This window comes from Carlito syrichta, unplaced genomic scaffold, assembly GCF_000164805.1.
Source record: "Carlito syrichta isolate Samal-C Ts95f unplaced genomic scaffold, Tarsius_syrichta-2.0.1 Scaffold303331, whole genome shotgun sequence".
Taxonomy (NCBI): domain Eukaryota; kingdom Metazoa; phylum Chordata; class Mammalia; order Primates; family Tarsiidae; genus Carlito; species Carlito syrichta.
Window position 1 is genome coordinate 1,085,418 of NW_007247427.1, and position 23,414 is coordinate 1,108,831.

At 38.1% G+C, this 23,414-nt stretch overlaps 1 protein-coding gene across 1 annotated transcript in view; it reads left to right on the plus strand.

Moving 5' to 3' along the window:
* Positions 1–12,451: 12,451 nt before the first annotated feature.
* The window catches only part of NSMAF (neutral sphingomyelinase activation associated factor), a 59,700-nt gene continuing 48,737 nt past the window's right edge, over positions 12,452–23,414 (plus strand). The window contains exons 1-5 of the mRNA XM_021712508.1: positions 12,452–12,576; positions 18,206–18,284; positions 18,380–18,447; positions 18,524–18,560; positions 22,472–22,522. Of these exons, the coding sequence (XP_021568183.1) occupies positions 12,452–12,576; positions 18,206–18,284; positions 18,380–18,447; positions 18,524–18,560; positions 22,472–22,522 (360 nt within the window). The remainder of the gene's footprint in view (positions 12,577–18,205; positions 18,285–18,379; positions 18,448–18,523; positions 18,561–22,471; positions 22,523–23,414) is intronic.

The window sequence follows — 23,414 nt, forward strand, 5'->3', positions numbered from 1 at the left end:
TGGGGCCGAGCACTCGCGGCCCGCGACGCCCGCTTGTCGCTTGCCCCGGGCGGGGCCCGGCCGGCCGGCCGGCGACCACCCCCCCTGCGCGCGGGCGGACCGGCGCCTCGCCGCGCCGCGCCTTTTCCTCGCGGGCTTCTTCAGACCGGAGACCTTCGCAGCCTCGTGGGGGGGAGGGCGGCCAGAAAAGGCCTTCTTGGGAGAGAGGCGGCGTCCTCACCCCGAGACATCCTGCTCCCTGACCACGGGCCTTGGAAGTGCCCTGGGACGCTCCGCGCTCGCGAGCGAGGTGCGGCACAGCAGTCCCGGGCAGCAGCCGCGCGGGCAGGGTTTGGGGTCCCGGGAGCGGAAGCTCAGGCGGTCTGGCAGCGGTGCCCTCGCGGGGCTTCTGAACCTGTCCCCCGGCGAAGTCGCTCCTGAGAAAGCTCACTTCGGCTCTGTGTGGCTGCCCTTGTGCAGTTTTGGTGACAGAAACAACCCTGTTGGTCCTCAGGTCTGCAGGCCCAAGCGCCCCAAGGAAAGGGGGCCGAGTCGTTTTACAAATACAGTTTGGATTGTGAGAGCTGCAGTTATCTCTGAGTGCTGCTAGCCTGTGACGTGTTGTCTCAGTGGACACCAGCAACAGAGCATGCATGGAAATATATGTGCAGACTTGAAGGTCTGTCTACACTTGTTTTATAGATGTTGACTTCACCCCTTTCATATCCCGCTCTCGTGGGGCCAGGATATCTACAGTCTGGAATTTCATTTCCCTACAGTAGAGAAGATAAGATACACAGAAAACGGGTCTTGGATATGGCTTCCAGACATGTTTTTGGGGGTGTGATTAGGTTTCAGTCATAGGAAGGCTTGTTTATTAAATAATAACTGGGCCATGACTAAAGTAATTCACACTTGTGGATGCTCTTCTGACTGCCTTTGTAATGCCTGTTTCACGTGGAAAGAGCTTGAGTGGAGTGTCTTTGTTTAGTACCAACAATATTAAGACTTGCTAGTGTTCCATATTAAATAGGGGAATGTTGAGATTTAAGTTGCGTGAACTTTGAAACACTTGAATAGCATCATGTTCTGTGATCCAGGGATTATTTGTAATAATTCTGTGGCCTCTTTGATGTGCAGGAAAATCTGTTTTCATTAGTTCTGCCTGTTATTTGGATGGAAGAGTTTTTTTGTGTTTTTGGTTTTTTTTAGAGACAAGGTCTCGCTCTGTTGCCCAAGTTGAAGTGTGGTAGCAGATCATAGCTCAGTCTTGAACTCCTGGGTTCACTCATTCCTCCTGCCTCAACCTCTGGAGTAGCTAGAATTTCAGACACGTGCCACCATGCCCAGCTCATTTTTTAAAAAACAATTTTCTATAGAGACAGTGTCTCCCTGTGTTGCCCAGGCTGATCTCCAATCCTGGCCTTAAATGGTCCTCCTGCCCCAGTTTACCAAAATCCTGGGATTACAGGTGTGAGCCACTATATCCAGCTAATTTGTGTTTAATTTGGTTAGTTTATACAGCTCAGCTCTGCAGTGTCACGCAAACCTTAAAGTCTGCACTTGTATTTCCATATATATATTTTGTTTTGTTAATATCCCTTGATCAGGTAATAACATGACAGGCTAGCAGCACTCAGAGATAACTATAGTTCTCACAACCCAAATATTTGTTTTATCAGTCAGGCGACATGCATCAACTGTTCCTGACCATCAGTAATCATTGGTGCCACATGTTTTCAATTTATTTTACTTGTCTACTTGCTGACTATCCAGATTCTTTAATACTCTGCCGCATGGCTTTGCAACCTTGGGCTAATGAGTCTATTCCATAGAATATAGATTTGAATGACAGTAGTCGCTCACACTCAGGTGTGGACTAGAATCAGACAATTTATTTGTAAATCTTAGAATTCATTCTGAAAGATGAGAATATTTTAAACCAACTTTGCTGAACTCTCAATTTACCATTTGTGACTAGGTTTTTCCTAGCTTGTCCCTTTTTGACAAGAAATGCAAATTAGCCAGAGGATTGTTATAGGTTATTGACTCCAGCATACCCAAGAGAACTTTTACTTTCTTTAGGGAACAGGAAGAGGGACTGTTTCAGAGGTGCCCAAGAGATGCTTCATGTGCTCATTGTGAGTTCATTGGCATTTCCCATGCTGATTTAGGGATTTTAGATTTCTGCAGCTCCCAAATAACGGCCCTAGAAAAAGAGAAACTTGAAGTTAACATTAATTTTCCTTCTTGTTAAGTTGATGCTGTTGCATTTGAACAATATTTCTACAAAAGCAGAAGCAGAGAGACTGGGAGATTCTTGCACTGGCTAAGCTTAAACCATGGTGGTGGCAGAAGAAATGGAGAAAAGTGGATGAATTCTAGATGTTTTTATGAGGTAGTATTGACAGGTCTTGGTGTGGTTTTTGCACATGAGGGTAATGGAGGAACAATCCCAGCTAGGATTATTGATAAAATACAGAACACTTAGTTAAATTCCAATTTAAGATAGACAATGAATAATTTTTAGTATTGTTATACTAATATGCAATTATATTATAAGTGCATCCCATGCAGCGTCTGGGACATACTTATACTAAAGAGAGTTTTAATGTAAGTATGTAGTTTACCTGAAATTCAAATATAACCAGGCATCTTGTATTTTTCTTTGCTAGAATTTTACTATTCCCAGGCTTCTGGTTTGAATAACTAGATAGTGGTGCCATTTATTGATGATGATTATAAAGAAATGCTTTGGTAATTTTCAAGATTGGACAACAAATAGGCATTTGGCCATTCAAATTAAGTACACTAGTATCTTGGTTATGATTTATATGCAGGAACCATGATTTTACCGGTTTTAAAAAAAAAATCCTGTGTAGTTGTCAATGAAGGTAAATGGGGGGATAAAAAAAATAAAAAAGTTTAAACAGTCAATGGATGTAACCCCCTCGGAATTATCCCAGCTGGCAGATGTGTACAGCGGTTTAGATGAGGATATTCTATGAACTGCTGCTATTTTCGATATCTCTGTCTTAAGATTTAGGAGTAGACTAATTGCCATGTAGTTGTGGTTTGGTGGGATGACCGCTTTTTTCATCTTGGGTGATGTAGGAATTTAGATAGTTGGGACATGTTCCTTCTGAGGGAGAGTCACAGTTTTTATCTCTATAATGTCATAGAATAAATTCATAGTTGTGTTTTGTAAGCTGTCATTCCAGGATGAAACCTTAGTGATCCTGAATTCTATCTTGAGTGCCTACATGTTACATTAATACTTTTACAAGCATTTTGAAATTTCAGCTTTGCTTGTCATTCCATGAGTTTATAATTATCTTGGTTATTCTGATATTAAATCTCTTTTACTCAACATGTATTTATTATGTTAAAAACACTTGTTGAACATCTTCCTCTTGGAGATAGCCGACACTCTCCTCTCTTGAGTGTGTACTTTTGATTCAAATTAAATCTCTTTCCTAAAAAAATACAAAAAACAAAACAAACCAAAAAACACTTTCTGAGAGGGCAAAGTGATTTGCTGTATTCCTGTTTAATCTTTCATTTCTAAGGCTGATCAGCCCAGTTTTTTAATATCTCTTTGTAAGATATACTAGGTATTGAAAAATGGAGATAAATTGCAGAGTCAGCAAACCTTTAGTCAGGAATGTTGATGGGTCCCAGAGATCTACTTAATTATGATTTAAAGAAATATGGTTTATGTTTTTCACATTTAAAAAAAACAGTGGGAGAAGAAATGAATGTTTCAAATATTTTGCTTAACTTAGAATTTACATTGGTTTGACCCAAAATGCATTATCCACTTATTCCTTTATTATCTCAAATTAACATCTTTCAAAACGGCTACCATTGAGAAGCCACAAGCATGATCCATAAATGGATTTTGAGTGTGTTTGCTATATGATTTTCAGAAAATTTTTTAATGTGGTATAAAATAGCAATGACCATTTAAGTATTCAGTAATTGCTTTATTCTGAATGCCATTGTAATTTTATCTTATAGCCATCAGATATTTAGAATTATGTCTTAAAATGTCCAACTCATAGATTTTGAAAATTAACTTTTAAAAATTTACTTTTTAACTCGTGTTCAGTGAATCGCTTAGAATTGCTTGGCAAATTGAATCTTTTATCAATATATGAGGGGACCTAACAAAACCTAGAATTATTATTATTATTATTATTATTTTGAGTTGGAGTCTCACTCTGTCGCCCACACTGGAGTGCAGTGGCCGCTATCGGCCACTGCAGCCTCGCCTGCTGGGGTCTGGCGATCCTTCCACCTCAGCCTTCCAAATAGCCGGAATTATAGGCATGTGCTACCACGCCCGGCTGATTTTTTGATTTATTGTAGAGATGAGATCTCGCTGCCCAGGCGGGTCTCGAACCCGTGGGCTCAGGCAATCCACTCACCTCAGCCTCCCAAAGCGCTGGGATTACAGGCTGAGCCACCCAGCCCAGCTCTAGAGTTATTTTTTGAAGGGTGGGCTCCTTGAAGTATACGCTTCCCCCTCTAGGTAAGTATTCTAGGAACCCATCCGTGTACCAGCTAGTGTTGTGAGTGGCCGCATTTGGTTTCAGTGATTTTTTTTTTTTTTTAAGGCGATTCAGTGCATTTGCTTATTTCGTGATGGGTGATTTAGGAGTGCACCTGCTCACACCACATTGTGTGTTAGTGGTTTTTGACCAAAAATGGCGTGATCTCCGTACTTTACCCTCCTTGTTCACCTGATCTCGCCCCAAGAAAGATGAAAAAAGTTCTTAAAGGGAAACATTTTTGTTGATGTGGAAGAGGCAAAACAAAAAGCAGAAGCACTAAAAAGTATCAAAATTGATGAGTTCAAAAACTGTTCTGAGTAGTGGAAAAAGTGTCTAATACTTTGAAGGTGACTGAAGTTTAAGCATATAAGAATAAATAAACACTTCTAAATAAATAAATTCCGTTTTTTGGGATGTCCCCCCTCATATAGTGACCTCTTCTAATGATTTTTAAAATTTTATCTGATATTAATATAGCTATGTCAGTTTTCTTTTGGTTATTTACATTATGTAGGTTTTTTTCACTCAGTTTTACTTTTAACTTTTCTGTGCACTTAGGTTTTAGGCATGTTTCTTGTAAATAGTATATAGTTACACTTTTTTGTAATTCATTTTGATAATGCCTGTCTTAATACATTAGCTTAGTCTATTTATGTTCGTTATTATAGATATATTTGGCTTTCTTTTTTCTTTTGTCTTCCTTTGAGAATATATTATTTATTTGTTTGTTTAATTTTTGAGTTGGGGGTCTCACTGTATCATCCAGGCTGGAGTGCAGTGTCACGATCACGACTCGTCTCAGTCTTAGCCTCCTGGGCTTAACCTCCTGGGCTCAGGCGATCCTCTCACCTCAGCCTCCCAAATAGCTGGGACTACCACACCTGCTAATTTTTTAATTTTTTGCGGAGTTGCAGACTCACTATGTTGTCCAGGCTGCCTTCTTCCTTTGGATTACATAGGGGCCCCTTGCTCCCTGTTATTTTGCTCTGAAGAGTATGGAAGTTATATATTCTATTTCCACTTTTTAATGCTCAATCTTGAAATGTTGACATATTTAAATGCTGAAGCTTTATCTTCCTCTCTAACAATGTAAGGTGGCTTTATATAATCCAAAGGAAGAGGGGAAGGAAGACAAAATAAAAGAACAAAATAAAAAAGCAAAAACGAATCTAAATATATTGGTAATAACAAATATCAATAGACAAACTCATTTATTAAGACAAATATTATTGAAATGAATTATTTAAAAAGTCCAACTGTAAGCTATTCATAATAAGCAGGCCTGAAACCTAAGGACACAGAAATCTCTTCACCCTCCTCCCTAACAACGTGATACGTATTCCCTGATCATTTGCCTTTCTTTGCACCATCTTCAGAATGCCGAGAGAATTATACATCTAGCGAAACTGATTTTCAAAACAAGGGCAAAATAAGGATGAATATGCTGTGATGGAGCCTTGGCTCACCCAGTCCAGCTCAGCGTTCATGGCTGTGGGTTGTCTTCGCCTCCTCGCTGGCTTGATTGGGGCTAAGTCTGTATGATGTGGCAAGGAGGGGCAGAATTTGTTGTAACAGTGTTCATGGCTGGGGAAGCCTGAGCACTCTTCCTGGCATGATTAGGACATTGGGGTCCAAGCCTTGTGGTTGACTGAGATTGGTTACCTTAAACACAAAGTCTTAGTAGGTTTCCCAGAGCTGCTCTTTTGGGAGACCAGCCTGCAACAAAACAATAGTGTTCAAGTTGAATTGTTCTTGGTAAGTAATATGTCTTTTCTCTAGCTGTTTTAAGATCTCCTCTTTGTGATATTTTGCTGTCTGTCTAGATATAGCTGTCTTTTCTATCTTGCTAGGGGTTCCTAAAGCCAAAATTGTTTTTGGAAAATTTGGAGTCAAACTAAACTAATGTTCTCTAATTCAAGTCCAGTCCCCCACTTTTTTTTTTTTTTTAGATAGCAAGATTTATTGGGAAGACTTTTTTTTTTTTTAGATAGCAAGATTTATTGGGAAGCTTCCACAGTGGGAGGAGACCCAACGGGGTTGCTCCCAGCCCCTTTTTCACTGTACTGCTTCTGTTTTAAATAGCAGTCATGTGGGTTACTGACCAGTGCTTATTTTTACGGTGTCCCTGATTTTACAGTGCTTCAGGAGTGAATGAAGCCTGGTTAATGTAGATATTAAGACCCTATTACTCAAAGTGTGGTCCACTGGTCAGCTGCTTGTGCTTGGCTGAGATTGTTAGAAAAGCAGACTCTCAGGCCCCACCCCAGAGCTGCTGCTTCACAATCTAGCAAGTACCCTGGATAATTGTGTGGACATTAAAGTTTGAGAAACACTGCTCTAGATAATAGTAATTAAGCATTCATCTTGATTTTTTGTTTGTTCCAACTCTACTTCCTTCTTTATCTTCTCGATAGTACATATAGAGAAGGTTTATGAAAGCTTCCTGCCCTGGGCTATACCCCTTGAGGAAATTGAAGGACTTTGAGAACATAGGTGATATTTTTACCATTTATTCTCAAAAATGGTCGTCACTTGAAAATAGAATCGATTGGCTTTATGGATGGTGTCGATGAAAGGGATTTTTTTTTTTTTGAGTTGGAGTCTCACTCTGTCGCCCAGACTGGAGTGCAGTGGCCGCTCCCAGCCACCGCAGCCTCGACCCGCTGGGCTCCGGCGATCCTTCCGCCTCAGCCTTCCCAGTAGCTGAAACTACAGGCGCACGCTACCACGCCCAGCTGATTTTTTGATTTATTGTAGAGATGAGGTCTCGCTGCCCAGGCGGGTCTCGAACACACGGGCTCAGGCAATCCACTCACCTCAGCCTCCCAAAGGCGCAGGATTACAGGCTGAGCCACCAAGCCTGGCTGATGAAAGGGATTTTTAATGTCTGAATCATCTTGGCCAAAAGTGACTGCATCTCACATAGTCAGGGGAGACTGTGACTTCTAGCATCTAGCTAAGTGATAGAACTTTGGCCTTGCTACCTAAAGGAAGGGAGAAAAAGGCCATATGAAATAGAGAAATTGGTTACACTGGGGGACAGCAGGCATGAGGTGAACCTTCTCTGTGGGGGAGGGAGAGCCAGTCATGTGCATGAGGAAACAATTGGTACAGGAACTAGAAAGAAGTAATATTTAGTCACTCAGATATCTCTATGCAAATGTGTAGAACATGGATAATAAAATGAGTTGGGTTTTACGACAAAAAAGGATTGATGTGTACTTTAGGTGTCATTGGAGTTTGGTAGCATGGGACTTAAGATTAGAATCTAGTGCTGAGAAGCTACACGTCTATGCAAAAGAAAGACCTGTCTTAGGTAGTAAGGCAGTGAGTGGGCTCTGAATATCAGGAAGATATCCATCTGTGGGGGAATCTATGACCTAGGGGGAAAATTTAGACAGCATATCGGAAAGAGGAACAGAGATAAAATAATTGTGTTCATTTGTTATAGGCCACGTAAGTGGGTGGAAAAAGTGGCAGTTGCATACCTGGTATAGATGGGAAAACAGGAAGTGATTATACAGATACCTGATGAAATGCTTAGTGAGACCTAACTACAGTTCCTTGACTTCCCTGGTTGGAGTTTCAATTTATCCTAACATAGAGATCTTGAGAACGTCATTCTGAACATTAAAGAGAAATTAATTAACCAAATTGCAATGAAAGAACTTTGTAAAGAACAGTCATATCGAGTTAGTTATTGTTGAAGCTCAGAGGATTGAACAGGAAACTATCATACATAGAACCTAGATTTTTCAGAAAGCAGATACTGAAAGTTTCAAGGAAAAAAATAGGAGTTATTAATGAACAGTTCTGGACAGCGTACTGGCCCAGGAAGTTTGTGAAACTGCAATAATAGAATTCAGAATACCTAAACCAAATGGTCTTTGGTGAAGTGTTATAGAAAACCAGGCAAGCAAATAAACGTAGAATGGTTGTACAGGTAGTGTTCTTCAGAGCTTATCATTTTTTTAAAAATGTAAAGCAGAAGCTTACACACAATCACCTTCAAGAACGCTAAAGGTTTAAATGAGCAGAGGCTTTAAAATAGGTTAAGGTTAAAAAAAAAAGTCTCCTAAATTTGTGTTTGAAATTAGGAAGTGCCAGGTTGCTGCCTAGAGCCTGCTAGGTAGGGTAACATTGACTTATGACAGAGAAAGTGGCTCGTATTTTGTACTCTAATAATACTGACCATCAGACTGGAAGAGACAGGCTGAACTTTCTTGTGGTAGCTGAAGATGCAGTGGGCATCCACGTGCTTACGCCTCCTGGCAAAATCCTGGGAGAGTTTTGATTTTAGACCCACAAAATTATTTCAGAGATCTAGGAACTTTGAAAGGTGCTGAAAGCACATATATGTATGAATAAGTTTAGTACACATTCTAGATCAGATGGATTACTTATAAACCACTAGAAGAGGAAGTTGTCACCAGTCTCCAGCGTGAATTCACTATAAAGTTTTATCATGCTGTTGACCTCATCTCTTTTGACAGGGAGGCCAGCAAAAGGCAGTAGATTTAGTTCATCTGAACTTTGGCAGAGTATAAGGTTTGTTTTTGTGATGCCTTCATAGCAAAATTGAGACAGGGGAAATTAATGTTAGTATAGTTAAGCAGAATAATATTGTTTCAAGGTCTCTCTTCAGAGTTTGTATGCAATGTATTCTTGGGGGCAGGGTGTTTCCAATGGTGGGTCACAGGACTGTGATCTTGCCCTTGTCTGTCTGGTTTCTTAATTTCTTCCTTATTTCAGATACCATTTTCAGAAGTTTATAAAAAGTAGCCAGTTTGGTTAAACCAACTCTCTAGTAGGGATACTGGAGTCAGCTTAATCCAAGGATGATGCTGGGGTATTGAGAGCAGAGATGGCAAATAAACGACACTCCTTTGCTTTCCTATGCTACTGCACACATCACCGAACATCACATACTTCCTTCCATTGAGCTCGAATCACTCCTCCTCATCACAGTGAAGTCTGTAATGTATCCCCAATCTAGAGAAAGGATAACTAGCAAAACTTTCTGGATCCACTGTAAATACCGTTCATTAGCAGAGTGTTGAATAATTGTTGAGTGGCCATGAATGCAGGGTTCCTCCCTAAGAGCTGCCTGGAGTGAGCTATTTTATGTTGCTGGTTAAATGTTGTAAAGTATGGTTTAAAATTTAGGTGACCATCTTTTTAGGAGTGGTGAGTTGTTCAACACTTGGGGAAATTTCTCTAAAGAGAATGATAATTTACCTTGGTAAAAGTAGATCAAACTAGGAATATGTAGGGGCAGGGCCAAGAGTCTTCTAAGGAAATAATTTACAGTCTGATATAACACTAGTGGATGAAACCATAAAACAGTGATTTTATTTTTTTAGAGTATAATATCTTTTACTCCATAGACTATAGTTTGAAAATTATAGTTCTAAAAATCTATGAAACTTAATTGTAATGATTTTTCATAGAAAAATTTTAGAGCAGGTATAACTAAACACTTTAGTGAAAAGAGAAAATAAACCCAGAAAACTTTCTTAATCTTTTAACTTTGAACAATATGATTTGGTTATATCCCTTCACAAGGCAATTTAAATTTCTTGCAAAATATGCAAAAAGGAAGCTGTAGTTAATCTATTTACCAAAATGATGACTTTAGTTCTAAAATAGATGTGACTATTTAATAACTGTATCAAAGTGCTGAAGGCTACTTTTACATCACAAAAATAAAATTATGCTATTGTTTTATTGAAGAACACTTATTCTATCTTTTCTTCTTTATAAGAATGGGAAAAGCAGGGGAGAGAAGGAAGGGTTGCATAGCTCCTGCCCAAGAAAAGGGTTTCCGGTCTTTAAGATACAAGCAGAAAATAAGAGGCAAAGTAATTAGTGAGTGTTACCCTGATTTATACCTTCCAGAAAATTACCTAGTGCATAAAATAACTGTTCCTAGCAAACCTAAATCTTGAGATTATATTGACATTCAGACTTAGAATTGATAGTGAGCATTTTATATTGCACTCTGGCAGTTTAGCCTATGATTAATTCTTGTTCATGGATTTAAAAATGGAGGACAGGTCTATAAAAGTTACCTATTAGGATGGTAGAACTGGTTCCTGCTATCATGATTTTTAATTTTATGACTTTTTTTTTTTTGGTTCTCATTATTTTTTAATGTCTTCTTATGTCATGAATGTAATTTATTCTTTGTAAGGACATTAATTATCGTCTTTTGACCTTTTCTTCTGTTCTCTGCATTGTCTCTAGTCCTTCAAGTTGTGTTTTTCCTGCTTGTTTTGGTCTTGTTCTTTCATATTAGAGGCTGGTGATCTTGTCTTGGTTCATTCGTTCATATTTAAGTGTAAGCCTATAATTCTGTGTCACTGGGAGTGGACCTTTTCTGTCAGACTTCACTGTGGTAGGATGTTGTAGAGACCTGGCTCTTTCAGTTGCTATTTTCTGTAGGTCTTTTCTCTAAGCCTATTTAGTTTTCTCCAAAACTAATTTACCAGACTCTTGCCTGGAGTGGTATATGTATATCTTCCTGCTAGTGTATATTTATTCCGTTTTTTACTTAGTCTCCCCCTTTTCACACTTACAATCCTGCTCTTACTGTGCCCCATATCTAGTTTGGAGCCTGTTATTTCATTTTTATGTAGGGAAAACGCTTGTGCCAGAGCTGGGTATGGATGACCCAACCGGGAAAGTATCAGGGGCCACTGCCCTCATTCCCACTTCTAACCATTCCCCTATGTATCATTTCTGTCTTCTTGCTACCTGATGCCTGCGATTTCTGAACGTTTTGTAAGTCCTTGGTTTTCTCCTGAGTAAGTAGTACCTTCTCTGGAAGCATCTGATGTTCTGATTTCTGAGCACTACAGACTCCTCCCATCCAGTTTCCATTTCTCAGAAGTTTGTTCATATTTCTTCTCTGCTTTTTGGTCTCTCCAATTTGCTTTTGTCTGTGGGTTTTACCATATGAAAATATTTTAATTCTCATTTTAGTGGTGTTTCAGTAGGAAGTGAAATAAGCATGTACATGTCATTTGCCATATTTGATTTAAGTGTCTTCCTCCAACACACCAGAACTTCAAGACCCATTTCAAGTCCCACTCTAGAAAGCTTTCCCCTGTCACTCTAGATGCCATTGATATGTGGTCCTTATCATGAAACAAACAAATGCCTGTTTCCACTTCTTTGCCATATAATTTTTTTCTGTATCCGTACAACTAGATTAATATTTTTCATATTACCTTATTTTGTTTTTAAAAGTTTAAATTCAAAAGTTTAAATCTAAAAGTTTAGAATTTTAGAAAGAACTATATTCCAATCCCATTCAGTTGCATTTACTTGTTTTGCTTATTTTATGACTGTAGAAAGCATTAAGCTGATTATTACAGGGAAATATCTAAAGATCTGTCTTCAAGAGGCATGTGTCTTGTAGGAATAATAAGATAAACTCAGATAACCCCGAGACAGGACACTGGAGGAGTGTGCAGCAGGGAAGAGGTGTGCAAGCCTAGCGTGTTCAATCAAAGGAATAAATGATTAAAATTCTGCAAGGGGGAATCCAAGCTTTGTGCAGGCAAGAGTAAGTTTAATTTCACGAAATTAGGGGATTCTGTAAGGGGACTATACATCTACCTGGTGACCAATTTCCCTTTTGGCGGTTATTTGACCCCATGGCAGGCCAGTCTGTGGGCTTCTTCCCCTATTGAGTAGAGAGAATCCTGGCATATAACAGATGCTTTTCATAAACGTTCATTAAATTCATGAGTGGAAAAGCACTTTTTGGGGGTTCACATTATTATTTTTTAATGTCTCTTATGTCATGAATATAATTTCTTCTTTGCAAGGACATTAATTATAGCCCTTACAGTTTTAAATACACAAATGTTTTAAATATATTGCATTCTTATACTTTCTAAAAAATAAACATGAAAGTAAGTTTTGTTTTTCCCCCCAAATTTAGATTTTCCTTGCTGCTGCTTAACTTGGAGGAGTACTACTTTGAACAGCATACAGCTAGTCATATTTTCCACAAGGGCAGTCATGCTGAACGGTAAGAACGCTCTGGGGTCTCTATGGATTAGCAAACTTTTCTGATACCTGGAATTTTAAAAATTAAATGTATGATCATACTAAAGAGAAAACTATGTTTTTAAATAATTAAAGTTACCTTTATTTAGTTCTATTGAGGATTGTAACCCAGAGGAGTCTTTTACAGCGTTTCTGTTGTATTTATTTATTCTTATCACACACAAGGTTTTTCATCCCTTTCTATTTGGAAGTGACAAGAATAGTGGATTTATAAGTTGCTGTCATCGCTTCAAATATTTTTCAATGCTAAAAATCTTTCATTCAAATTCTTCTAAGGTTGTGGCTGCCTAAAAACAGCTTGTTAGGACTCATAACTATTACTGCTATAAAAAAAAGATTCTCTTTCTTTGATCTTACCTTTTGAAAGCTACTTACAAAAGTGTGTCATGAAGTTTTGTGTTTGTTTAAAATGGCAGCTTGGAATTAACTAAGATGAAAGTTGTCCCCGCCCCCCCAAAATGTATCTATGGATGACTTCCTTTTCGGAGGTTAGTTAATGACGGTATACCACAACTTAGAAAATGCTTTGACATTAAGTCAGTACGAACAGGTATAAATCACTCAGTGTTTTGTTTTGTTTGGTAGTTTATGACTTGTCTATTTCCTTAGCATTCAATCAAATTAGACATTTACTATATTCTGAACACAGCACCTTGCTTTCTTACTTCTGAAATGTTACTCATATCCTCTTCCCTAATTCCATACTTTTTTATTCTTCCAATGTTCTTCTGTCCTTTATCATAATAATAGCTTGCTTAAAATTAAGTGTACTTGCTTATTATTAGAATATAAATATAGGATAGCAAATTAAAACCTGTTTGTTTTTAAAGCTACTAGTAGGAGGAAATGGTACCACCTCATGGAGGGAATTTGGTATTATCTAGCAAGACTGCATGTGCTGACCTATTGATCTAGCACTGCTACTTCTAGAATACTATTTCAAAAAGACACTGACAAATATGTAAACAGACATATATATAAAGATTATTTATTATAGCACTACTTGTTCTAGAAAAAGACTAGAAAAAATTCAGTAGGAGATTAACTGAATTGATTCCATGGAGTGGCTACATAATGTAGTATGCTGCTGTAACAAAATTTAATGGACTAATATCTAGTCTTAGAAAAGAAAAACATTATGTCATTTGTGACATCATGGTTAGACTTGGAAGACATTAGGCTAAGTGAAATAAGTCAGACATAGAAGGACAAACACTACATGATCTCGTGTGGTATCTAAAAAAGTTGAACTCAAAGAAGCAAATAATATGGTAGTTGCTAGGGCTGGGAGGTAATGGAAATGGGGAGATATTGGCCAAAGTGTAAAAATTTTTCATTATGTAGGATGGATAAATTCTGGAGATTTAATGTATGTAATAATGTGTGTGTGTTCTTTATATACAGATATATGTATATAATGTTTATCCATGAATCTGTCAATGGATACTTAGATTGATCCCAAATCTTGGCTACTATGAATAATACTATAATGAACATGGGAAGGCAGATATGTCTTCAGTATACTGATTTCATTTTTATTTTTTATATTTACCAAGAAGTGAGATTGCTGGATTATATGGTACTTCTGTTTTTCATTTTCTGAGGAAGCTCCGCATTGTTTTTTATAATGGCTGTACTAATTTACATTCTCATTAGCAGTGTACAAGAACTATCTTTTCTCCACACCCTCACCAACAATTATCTTTTTCCTTTGATAATAGCATCCTAACAGGTGTAAGGTGATAGCTCAATGTGGATTTGATTTTTTTTTTTTCTGAGGATTAGTGATGTTGTGCATCTTTTCATATTCTTGTTGGTCATTTGAGATATGTCCTTTTCTCATTTTTTAATAGACTATTTGTTGCCTTACTTTTGAGTTGTTTGAGTTTCTGATATATTTTGGGTATTTGTCCCTTATCAGAGGTATGGTTTTCAGATATTTTCTCCCATTCTGTAGGTTATCTCTTCACTTGGCTGATTGTTTCCTTTGCTATACAGAAACTTTTTTAGTTTGGTATAATCCCATTTGTGTATTTTTGCTTATGTTGCCTGTGCTTTTGGGGTCATATCCACAATATCATTGCCTAAAGCAATGTCAAGGTTTTTTTCTTCCAGCAGTACAGTTTAAAGACTTCTATTTAAGTCTTCAATTCATTTCAGGTTGATATTTGTATATGGGGTATTAAAAAAGTAAATGCAGCTAGCAACATGGAAAAATGACAGCAAATGATAAACAGTTTCAAAAACACTTTGAGGAAGAAGAATTGCAAATTAAATTGTGTTCTTAAGTATGATTGGCCTTCTCATCTATTCAGTGCACATACTTTGAGCACTGAAGATAGAAAGCTCAGGTAAACATTTCCTGCCCACAAAAGAACAGGCAGTGTTAACTCTGGGGCCGGAGGAGGCATCCTCAACCTGTAAGATTGTATTATTCAATGTGATATTTTTTGGATGCTTTAAGTTTCCAAACAACAGACTCTTTAAACTATATGGAGATACAGATATAAGTCTAAGAAGTTAAATAAAAAATCCTGTAATCTAACTTTTGAATTGTAAATGCCATATGAACCACTATTTTGTGTTTTGTTTTACCAGTTACTCTAAAAACAGGGTTAATATGTACTAAAGCCCAGTTTCATCCCTAACCAGCCCAATGGTAGATAATTGTGTTGTGGTGGGGTGGGGTGGGGTGAATTCTTCATGAAAGAGGCATTTGAACTAAATCTTGAAAGATGGTTGAGGCCCAGTTGTAGTGGCTCTCACGTGCAGTCCTAGTACTTTAGGAGGCCAAAGTGGGAGAATCCTTTGAGGTCAGGAGTTCAAGACCAGCCTCACCAGCATAGTCAGATGCCATGTCTGCATGCAAATAATAATTCCTTATAAAAAAGAAATAAGAAAAGAAGAATGACTGGGACTTTTTTTTCTGGATAGGAAGTGAGGACAGGAGGCTACAATTAGAATGGATAGCACATGCAAAGCTAAAAGGTGTAAATGAGAAAGATTTGAATAATGTTAAGTAGCTTATTACAAATAGACCATTGAATTAATGTAACACAGATATTGAGATGGAGAAATAGGTCCAGTTCACATTATGAAAGGCCTTGTTTGGATTTTGTCTTATAATCCAGAAAGCCATAGCGTGTGAGATTCCTTTGGTAGGGGACGAATTGGAGTGGTAAGGTGACAGAAACGGAGAGCAGTTAGGCTCTCTCAAGAGTATAAGTGAAATAATTGTGCTTCACTTAAGACAAGGAGACACAAGAGCCTTGTGATGGACAGAGTAAGAGAGGTCACCAGAAAACTGAGGGATGGCTAGAGAAAAAATTCAAATGTCATTCAAGTGATCTCCAAGAACCTAGGCTCTTTACAATTCTGCTTATAGACAAAATGTACTCTTGGAAACTGATCTTAAGGGATTTTTTTACAAGGTAATATTCCAACATCTTTCAACCTCCATTCTCTGCATAATAACCTATTGCCTTGGTTTGATCATTGAAAAAAGTCATCCAATCAGTGAAAAAGAAAGTGTAGATTTTTAAAATAATGAAGTTTTTGTTGTTTATAATGAACAGTTTTTAAAAAAATATTTGTTTTACATCTTATTTTATTGTAGAGATTTGGGTTATAAGTAAGGACTAACCACGCAAGTAGGCTGCATGCAGGTGAAGTTTGGGCCTTCAACTGGCCCTCACTTCCCCTGGTTTGGGAACAGGTACCCTTTGTGTTGTTACATGCTGTCCCCCTTCATCCCCTGGCGGTGCCCAGCAACTGCTGATCCCTTCCATGTGCTAATGTGGTTAATGTTCAGGTCCCACTTAGGAGTGAGGACATGTGGTATTCAGTTCTTTGTTTCTGTGATAGATCACTAAGTAAGATGGTCTCCAGCTCATCCAATTTGCTGCAGAGTTCATGATTTTGTTCTTCTTTATGCCTGCGTAATAGTCCATTGTGTATATGTACCACATTTTGTTTATCCAGTCCATTTTTGATGGACAGAAGGATTAATCCCATGTTTTTGCTATTGAGAATAGTATGACTATAAACATGCATGTGCAGGTGTCTTTTTGTAGAACAATTTATGTTCCTCTGTGTACATTCCCAGGAAAAGGATTGCTGTATCATACGGGAGGTTAATTTTTAGTTCTTTTAGGAATTGCCACACTACTTTCCATAGAGGTTGAATTAGCTTGTACTGCCACCAACAGTACAGAAGCGTTCCCTTTTCTCAGCACCCACACCACCATCTCTATTGTTTTTGATTTTTTATTGATGGTCATCCTTACTGGAGTTAGGTGGTATCTCACTGTAGTTTTGATATGCATTTTTCTGATAATTAGTGAGGCTGAGCATTTTTTCATGTATCTGTTGGCTGCTTGTATATCTTCTTTTGAAAAGTGTCTATTCTTGTCCTTTGCCCACTTTTTAATATGGTTGTTTGCTTTTTTCTTTTCAGCTTACTTGGGTTCCTTATAGATCCTGGATGCTAGACCTTTGTCAGATACATAATTAGCAAATATTTTTTCTCAATCTGTGGGTTGTCTCCCCACTCTCTTATTGGTTTCTTTTGCTGTGCAAAAGCTTTTGTAATGACCAGTTTTGTTTTTCAGTGTGTAGATTTTTATTAGCTTCAGGCAAGTGATGCATATTAACCAAAACTAGCAACTGCCTCTAAAATGTTTAGGCTGGTTTATTTCTCCAACTTACTGAAGCCATCTGAATGTCAACAAAGGATGAAAATGGTAAAGTCTAGAACTGATTTATTTGATATTACAGTAGTAGCAATATAGTCTTTAAAATTGCTTACTATCACGGAGTAAAATTTTTCCTGAACTCCTACATACTCCAAAACCACTGTTAAAAGCATTTTATGTGCTAAGTTCAAATTCTGTTAGTTTTTTATATTATAAATAAGAAAAAAATTTCCTCTGCTGAATCAATTTTAGTTATATGATATTATCTTTTTTTTTGAGTTGGAGTCTCACTCCGTTGACCAGACTGGAGTTCAATGGCACACTCACTGCCACTCCAGCATCAACCTGCTGGGCTCCAGCATTCTTTCCACCTCAACCTTACAAGTAGCCAGAAATACAGGTGTGCGCTACTGCACCTGGCTAATTTTTTTACTTATTGTCTTGCCAAGTTGTCCGAACTGGTCTTGAACCTGTGGGCTCAGGCAATCCACTCACCTGGGCCTCCCAAAGTGCTGGGATTACAGGCTAAGCCACTGAGCCCAGCTAATATTATCTTCTTAATAGTTCATGTATGAGGAATTAAAAACCAACAGAATTTACTGGAGACAGGATAGATTCAGTGTTTCTTAACCTTTCTGGTCCTTAGTTTTCCTTTCAGAGCAGTTGTGAGGACCAAATGAGATAATAAAAATAAAATGCATGGGACAGTGTTCAGCAAACCAAACCATAATTACAATATGGATTATTTCTCTACCTTTAGGGAGGTTCTCTTCAATTGCATTGTTGATCTTTTATTAGTTGATGCTTTAGTAACCTATTTTGTAGTTAAAATGTATTATGATTCTTTTGTGACTTTTGTTATGCTCATTAAATAATCTTTTGTACCTTGATTCCTAGGAAAATCAGAGGCTCCTTAAAAATATGTTCAAAATCAGTGATTTTTGAGCCAGATGAAATATCCCAGCCCATCATTAAGGTAAACACATTTTAAGAGTGAGAAGAAATGTTCCTACATTTTGTGTGTGTTTCTCCTTTGCTTACTTTTATAATCTCTCTCTCCATTTTATCTAGATTCCTTTGAGGGATTGTATAAAAATAGGGAAATGTGGAGAAGATGGAGCCAATAGACACTTTACAAAGTATGTCATTTTCACTATTTAATTTTACTTCACCCCAAAATCTATTTATGTTTAAGGACTTTTTTCTGCATTTTAGGGCAAAATCTGGTGGGATTTCACTCATTTTCAGTCAGGTAAGAAATACATAGTAAATATTTTTTCCTAACCTGAATTAACGTCTGTCTTATCTATATATCTACACACATATGTGTGTGTATATATAATATATAATCTCTGTTAGCATGATTAAATTATTTATTTGTAGAAATATCAAAGGAAAATCATTGGAATATAATTTAAATGCTTTTGAAGTTTAATCACTAAGAAATATAAATTTTGAGTGTTTGTTCCTAATGGAATCCTTAATGTTTGCTAAGTATGTGATATCTGCGGGCTTGTGATTTTATCCTTAGGCACTCTGACAGTGTGTGAGGGTTAAGATGAAGGCATGACAGTCCCTCCTGATCCTCCTAGTTGTTTAGAAGGTGAGAGTCCAGTGCCATGCCACTTAAATGGTCTCAGGGACTCAAGACAACCAAGACAATGACTCGGGATTGGTGGTCATTTGACATTTCCCATGCTATCCTTGACTTTGTATTGTTTTTACTGGCATATGTGAAAACACTTGCAGCCATCTACTGCTTTGGGGAGGGAACACCACTGTTAATAATTCTTGGGGTCATGACCTTTTGTTCATTCTAAATTATTCTATATACATTTATGCATTTACCATTGCACTAAATACAGGTGCTCAGAATAGTATTGGCAATACAAGATCAACTAAAACATGGTTTTTCTCCTGTCATAGCATTAGTATATAGATTTTTTAAAAAGTAAATTAAGAAGGGAGTAGAGGTTGTCTGCTGCTTTCTTTTGGCTCTGGATTTCACCTTCTTCATTTGTCAAGTGAAGGGGTTGGCAGTATTGCCTTGACTCTCTGCAGTGCTCCAGTTTCTTGAGGTGTTCAGAGAAGAATTGATTTAGGATCAAGTAAGTGTAGCAAAGGCTGTGGGAAACAAAGAAACACAGATTTCTTGGCTTCAGGACTTGGCTCAAAGCCTCTTACATATGAGGCTTCGAGGGTCCCAAGGAGGTGAATGGTGAGGAGAAGAGAGTGCTGCCAGCACTTTTTGGAGCACTGGATCCTTTGGTACATGGAACATTTTTAATGTGTATTGAAAAATAGTTTCTGAAAGCCAGGAAATACTGGATTAGGTGATTTTCTACATCTGGCTTCCATGATTTTATTAATTTTAAGGAAGAAAACATTTCCCATGCTATCCTTGACTTTATATTGGTTTCACTGGCATATGTGAAAACACTTGCGGCCATCTACTACTCTGGGGAGGCAACACCATTGTTAATAATTCTAGTCCACCTCTGTGCTCTCATGTCTGTAGTATCATTCTACTTCATGACCTTGTTCTAGAAAGTCTATATCTTGAAAGGAAGAGGTACTTTTCCAGTTGGAAGTAGTATTTTCTTTATAAAACTATACATTTTAGTTATTTTAGTAACATTTTAATACCTTTGGGCTTAGGAACATCGTCCCCAAGTTTCTCCACCTACTTTTAGTAGTTTGTAGAAGAGGTCTCTCAAAACCAGCCTAATACCAAAGGATGCCTAGACACCGGCTGTTCTTTCAATTATTTTTAGTTTCCTGTGTCAAGTACACAACCAAGCAACTTTTGGGTTTTCTAATTACATGCTAGGTCATGAAGTCTCGGAAAGATGTTATGTTGCTTTACATTTAGAGTTTTGCCTCCAAGTTTTCTGTGCTGTGAGAATAAAGGTGTGTGTGTGTGTGTGTGTGTGTGTGTGTAAAAGTTTCAACCCATTGATTCAATAAGTATTATATTTAAGTCTCTGGAGATATAGGATATAGGGAAGGACAAAATATCTGAAATCTCTCTCCCCATGGACTTTACTTTTCAATGTGGGAGACAGACATCTAATGTCTAGTAGGGATAAATGCTGTGAAGCAAATCAAAACAGGACAAAAAGATAGAAAATAATAAATATTCATGCACTAACATGTGTGAGAGGCTTTAAGTCAAGTCTGGAATTCAAGAAATCTGTGTAGTTTTTTGTTTTCTACTGCTTTTTCTATACTTACATGATGCTAGAACAGAGATGTCTTGCAGAGAGAGTGCCACTTGACAAGAGGCTCAGAAGGCCTGAGGGAGTGAGCCATGGGATTATCATGAGAGGTGTTCCAGGTACAGAGAGTGGTGGGGAGAGGTCCAGAGGTGGGCATGTCTTCGGCAAGTGGAAGACCCAGGAGCGTGAGGGAGCGTGAGGCATGGAAGTCAAGGAGAACACCCAAAGGGTGTTGGAGCAGGTGCAGGGACCATGTCACAGAGAGCCCTGTGGACCACAGCACAGGTTTAGAATAAGACACACAGAGAGAAGCCACTGGAAAGCTGAAAGAGAAGGGGCTCATCTGATTTGTATGTACTGGTGAGTATTTCTGGAGGCTGGGTAGAGAGCATGCTGTTCAGAGGCAAGAGTGGAAGCAAGGAGACCGTTTGGGGTATTCCAGAAACCCAGGTGTATTGGCCCAGGATGGTGAGAGGTGGTCATTGACTGGATATGTTCTGAAGAAAAACTTGGCAGATGTGCTGATGGATTCGTTTTAGGGGATAAAAGAGAGCAGATAGTCAGGAGCGACTTCACTGAGGTGGAGAAGAGTGCCCTTTACTGCAATAAGGAAGCCTGGGAAGGAGCAGGCTTGGTTTAGAATGTGTGGTTTGCAGTGCCTGACAGGTCTCCAAGAGAAGTCCAGAGCAGTCATTTGGATGCACTCCTCAGAGTTTCAGAGAAGAGGCCAAGGCCAGAAAGGTAAACGGGGAAGTTAGAAGTTTCTAGAGAGTTTTTAAAGCTCTGGGACTGGATGAGATTCTCCAGGGACTGTGTGGACAAGGGAATCTGAGGACTACAGCCCTGCAACTCTGTAACATGAGAGGTTGGGAAGAGAGCAATCCAAAAGCAGACAGAAGGAGCAAGAACCAGGAGAAGGTATCCAGGAAGCCATTTGGAAAACTGCATCAGGAAGAGCTATCAGCTATGTCAAATGCTCTGGGAAGGACTGTCGAGGAGGACATAAGAATTAACTATTGGATTTGGTGACATGGCAATCTTTTGCACTTTGGATGATCATCTCAAAGTGGTTTCAGTGACGAGGTAGGGATAAAAATGTGTCATAGGCTCAAGGGAATGTACAGGCAGTTCTTGCAAAGAGTTTTGTCATGAAAAGGAATAGAGAAATGGTAAAAGAAGGATGTGAGACCAAGGAGAAAGGGGTTTGTGTGTGTGTGTGTGTGTGTGTGTGTGTGTGTGTGTGTGTGTTCTGTGGTGTGTGAAAAATGGAAGAGGACGCAGTGTGTAATCCTAGGAGTAAAGTTTTTGCATAGTCGGCAGGTGGGGGATGGCGGTGTTCACATTCTGTGACCTAGTAGAGGGACTGGCCTTTGAGAGCTCAGGCAGACCTTCCACTGTTACAGGAGGAAAGGTAGTGATACAGGCACAAGTGCACAGAGATGGAAGGCTCTGGTGGATGGGGTCGCTTGTTCAACGTAGTTATTAATGTACTGTGTGAAGACAGGTGGCCCAGTGCATGTGAAATCACCTGTGTAACCAGGTCATCTTCAGAGCAGAGATGTTTCTTTATGTTAATGAACATATTTCATACCACACTGACTTTGTTTTACCCATTTCTTAGAAAATCAGCACTTAGGTTAGGTCTCTTCCCCTGTCTACTTGGTTACTTGGCACAAGTGATGACATTCATAAGACATCTTAGGCATTTATTTATCCAGTAATTGTTGCTATCTTGTTGCCTGGATAATTCTCTTTTTAACTTGATATTTGTTATTTTTACACCAATACTTTAAAGCTGTACTAATATTAATGCAACTACTTTTGGAAGTAGAAATTATGTAACCATGTTTTAACATACTTGCTGTATAACATCCTAATTTGTCATTACTCTTTACAAGGAAAAAATTTAGTTATTATTGTACAAGTATTGATTTTTCTTTCTCAGGTATATTTCATTAAAGAACATAATATTGTTGCACCATATAAAATAGAAAGGGTAAGTAAAGCTTTTCATGTATTCCCAGCAATTTTTATAGTGATTTCGAGCAATAAGATTTTGTGACTCCATTAACATCTTTAATCAAATATAATAATAATGGGTATTTAAAAGCTTATTACCTAGCCATCATAACAGAATTACCCAAGGGAACTGCAGATTTTAGTCCAAGAGAATTCAATTAACTTTTTGACTTAAATGTGCCTAATAGGAAAAAAATTAAATAATTAGATTAGTAATTGAAATCAGAATATGCATCATTTATAAGATTATTTACTAGGTGTTACTGAAAATTTGTTTACCAGTGCATTACTGAAAATTTTATTTTTCAAAATATTCAGTAATTTTTTATAGTTTATAAAGTGCTCTTATTTGAGAACTTAATACAATCTGTAAGTACTCCTAATTGGGTAATTGAATCTATGAGTAGACTTGAATGTAATATCTGGTGTCTTTGCAAGTAATCATAGATATGCCATTTAATCATTCTCTGATTTAATTCTTTATGCTTCTGCTTAATGTATCATACAGGGATAGCTCCTACTAAAAGAGAATTTTTACAGGACCTATGGACAGAGTTAGTATATAATACGATAATGATAACTTATAATAATCACTCTGTGAATTAGGAAAAGCCACCCTCTGGGGATAAACACAGTCCCACCGGCTGAATCTCAGTCCCAATTGCAGGCCAGCCTGCAGTTTCTTAGCCAGCCGTCTATGGAGTGCACAAACCATATATGCAGTGGCCTTTGCGTTTTATGGACAAGAAACACTTGCATGCACTGATTAGTCAGAAAGTAAAAATTCTGAGATTTAATTACTCTCAAGTGGTGCTGCTAGCATTTTGAGCAGGACAATTCTTCATTGTGTGAGGCTGTCCCTTATATTA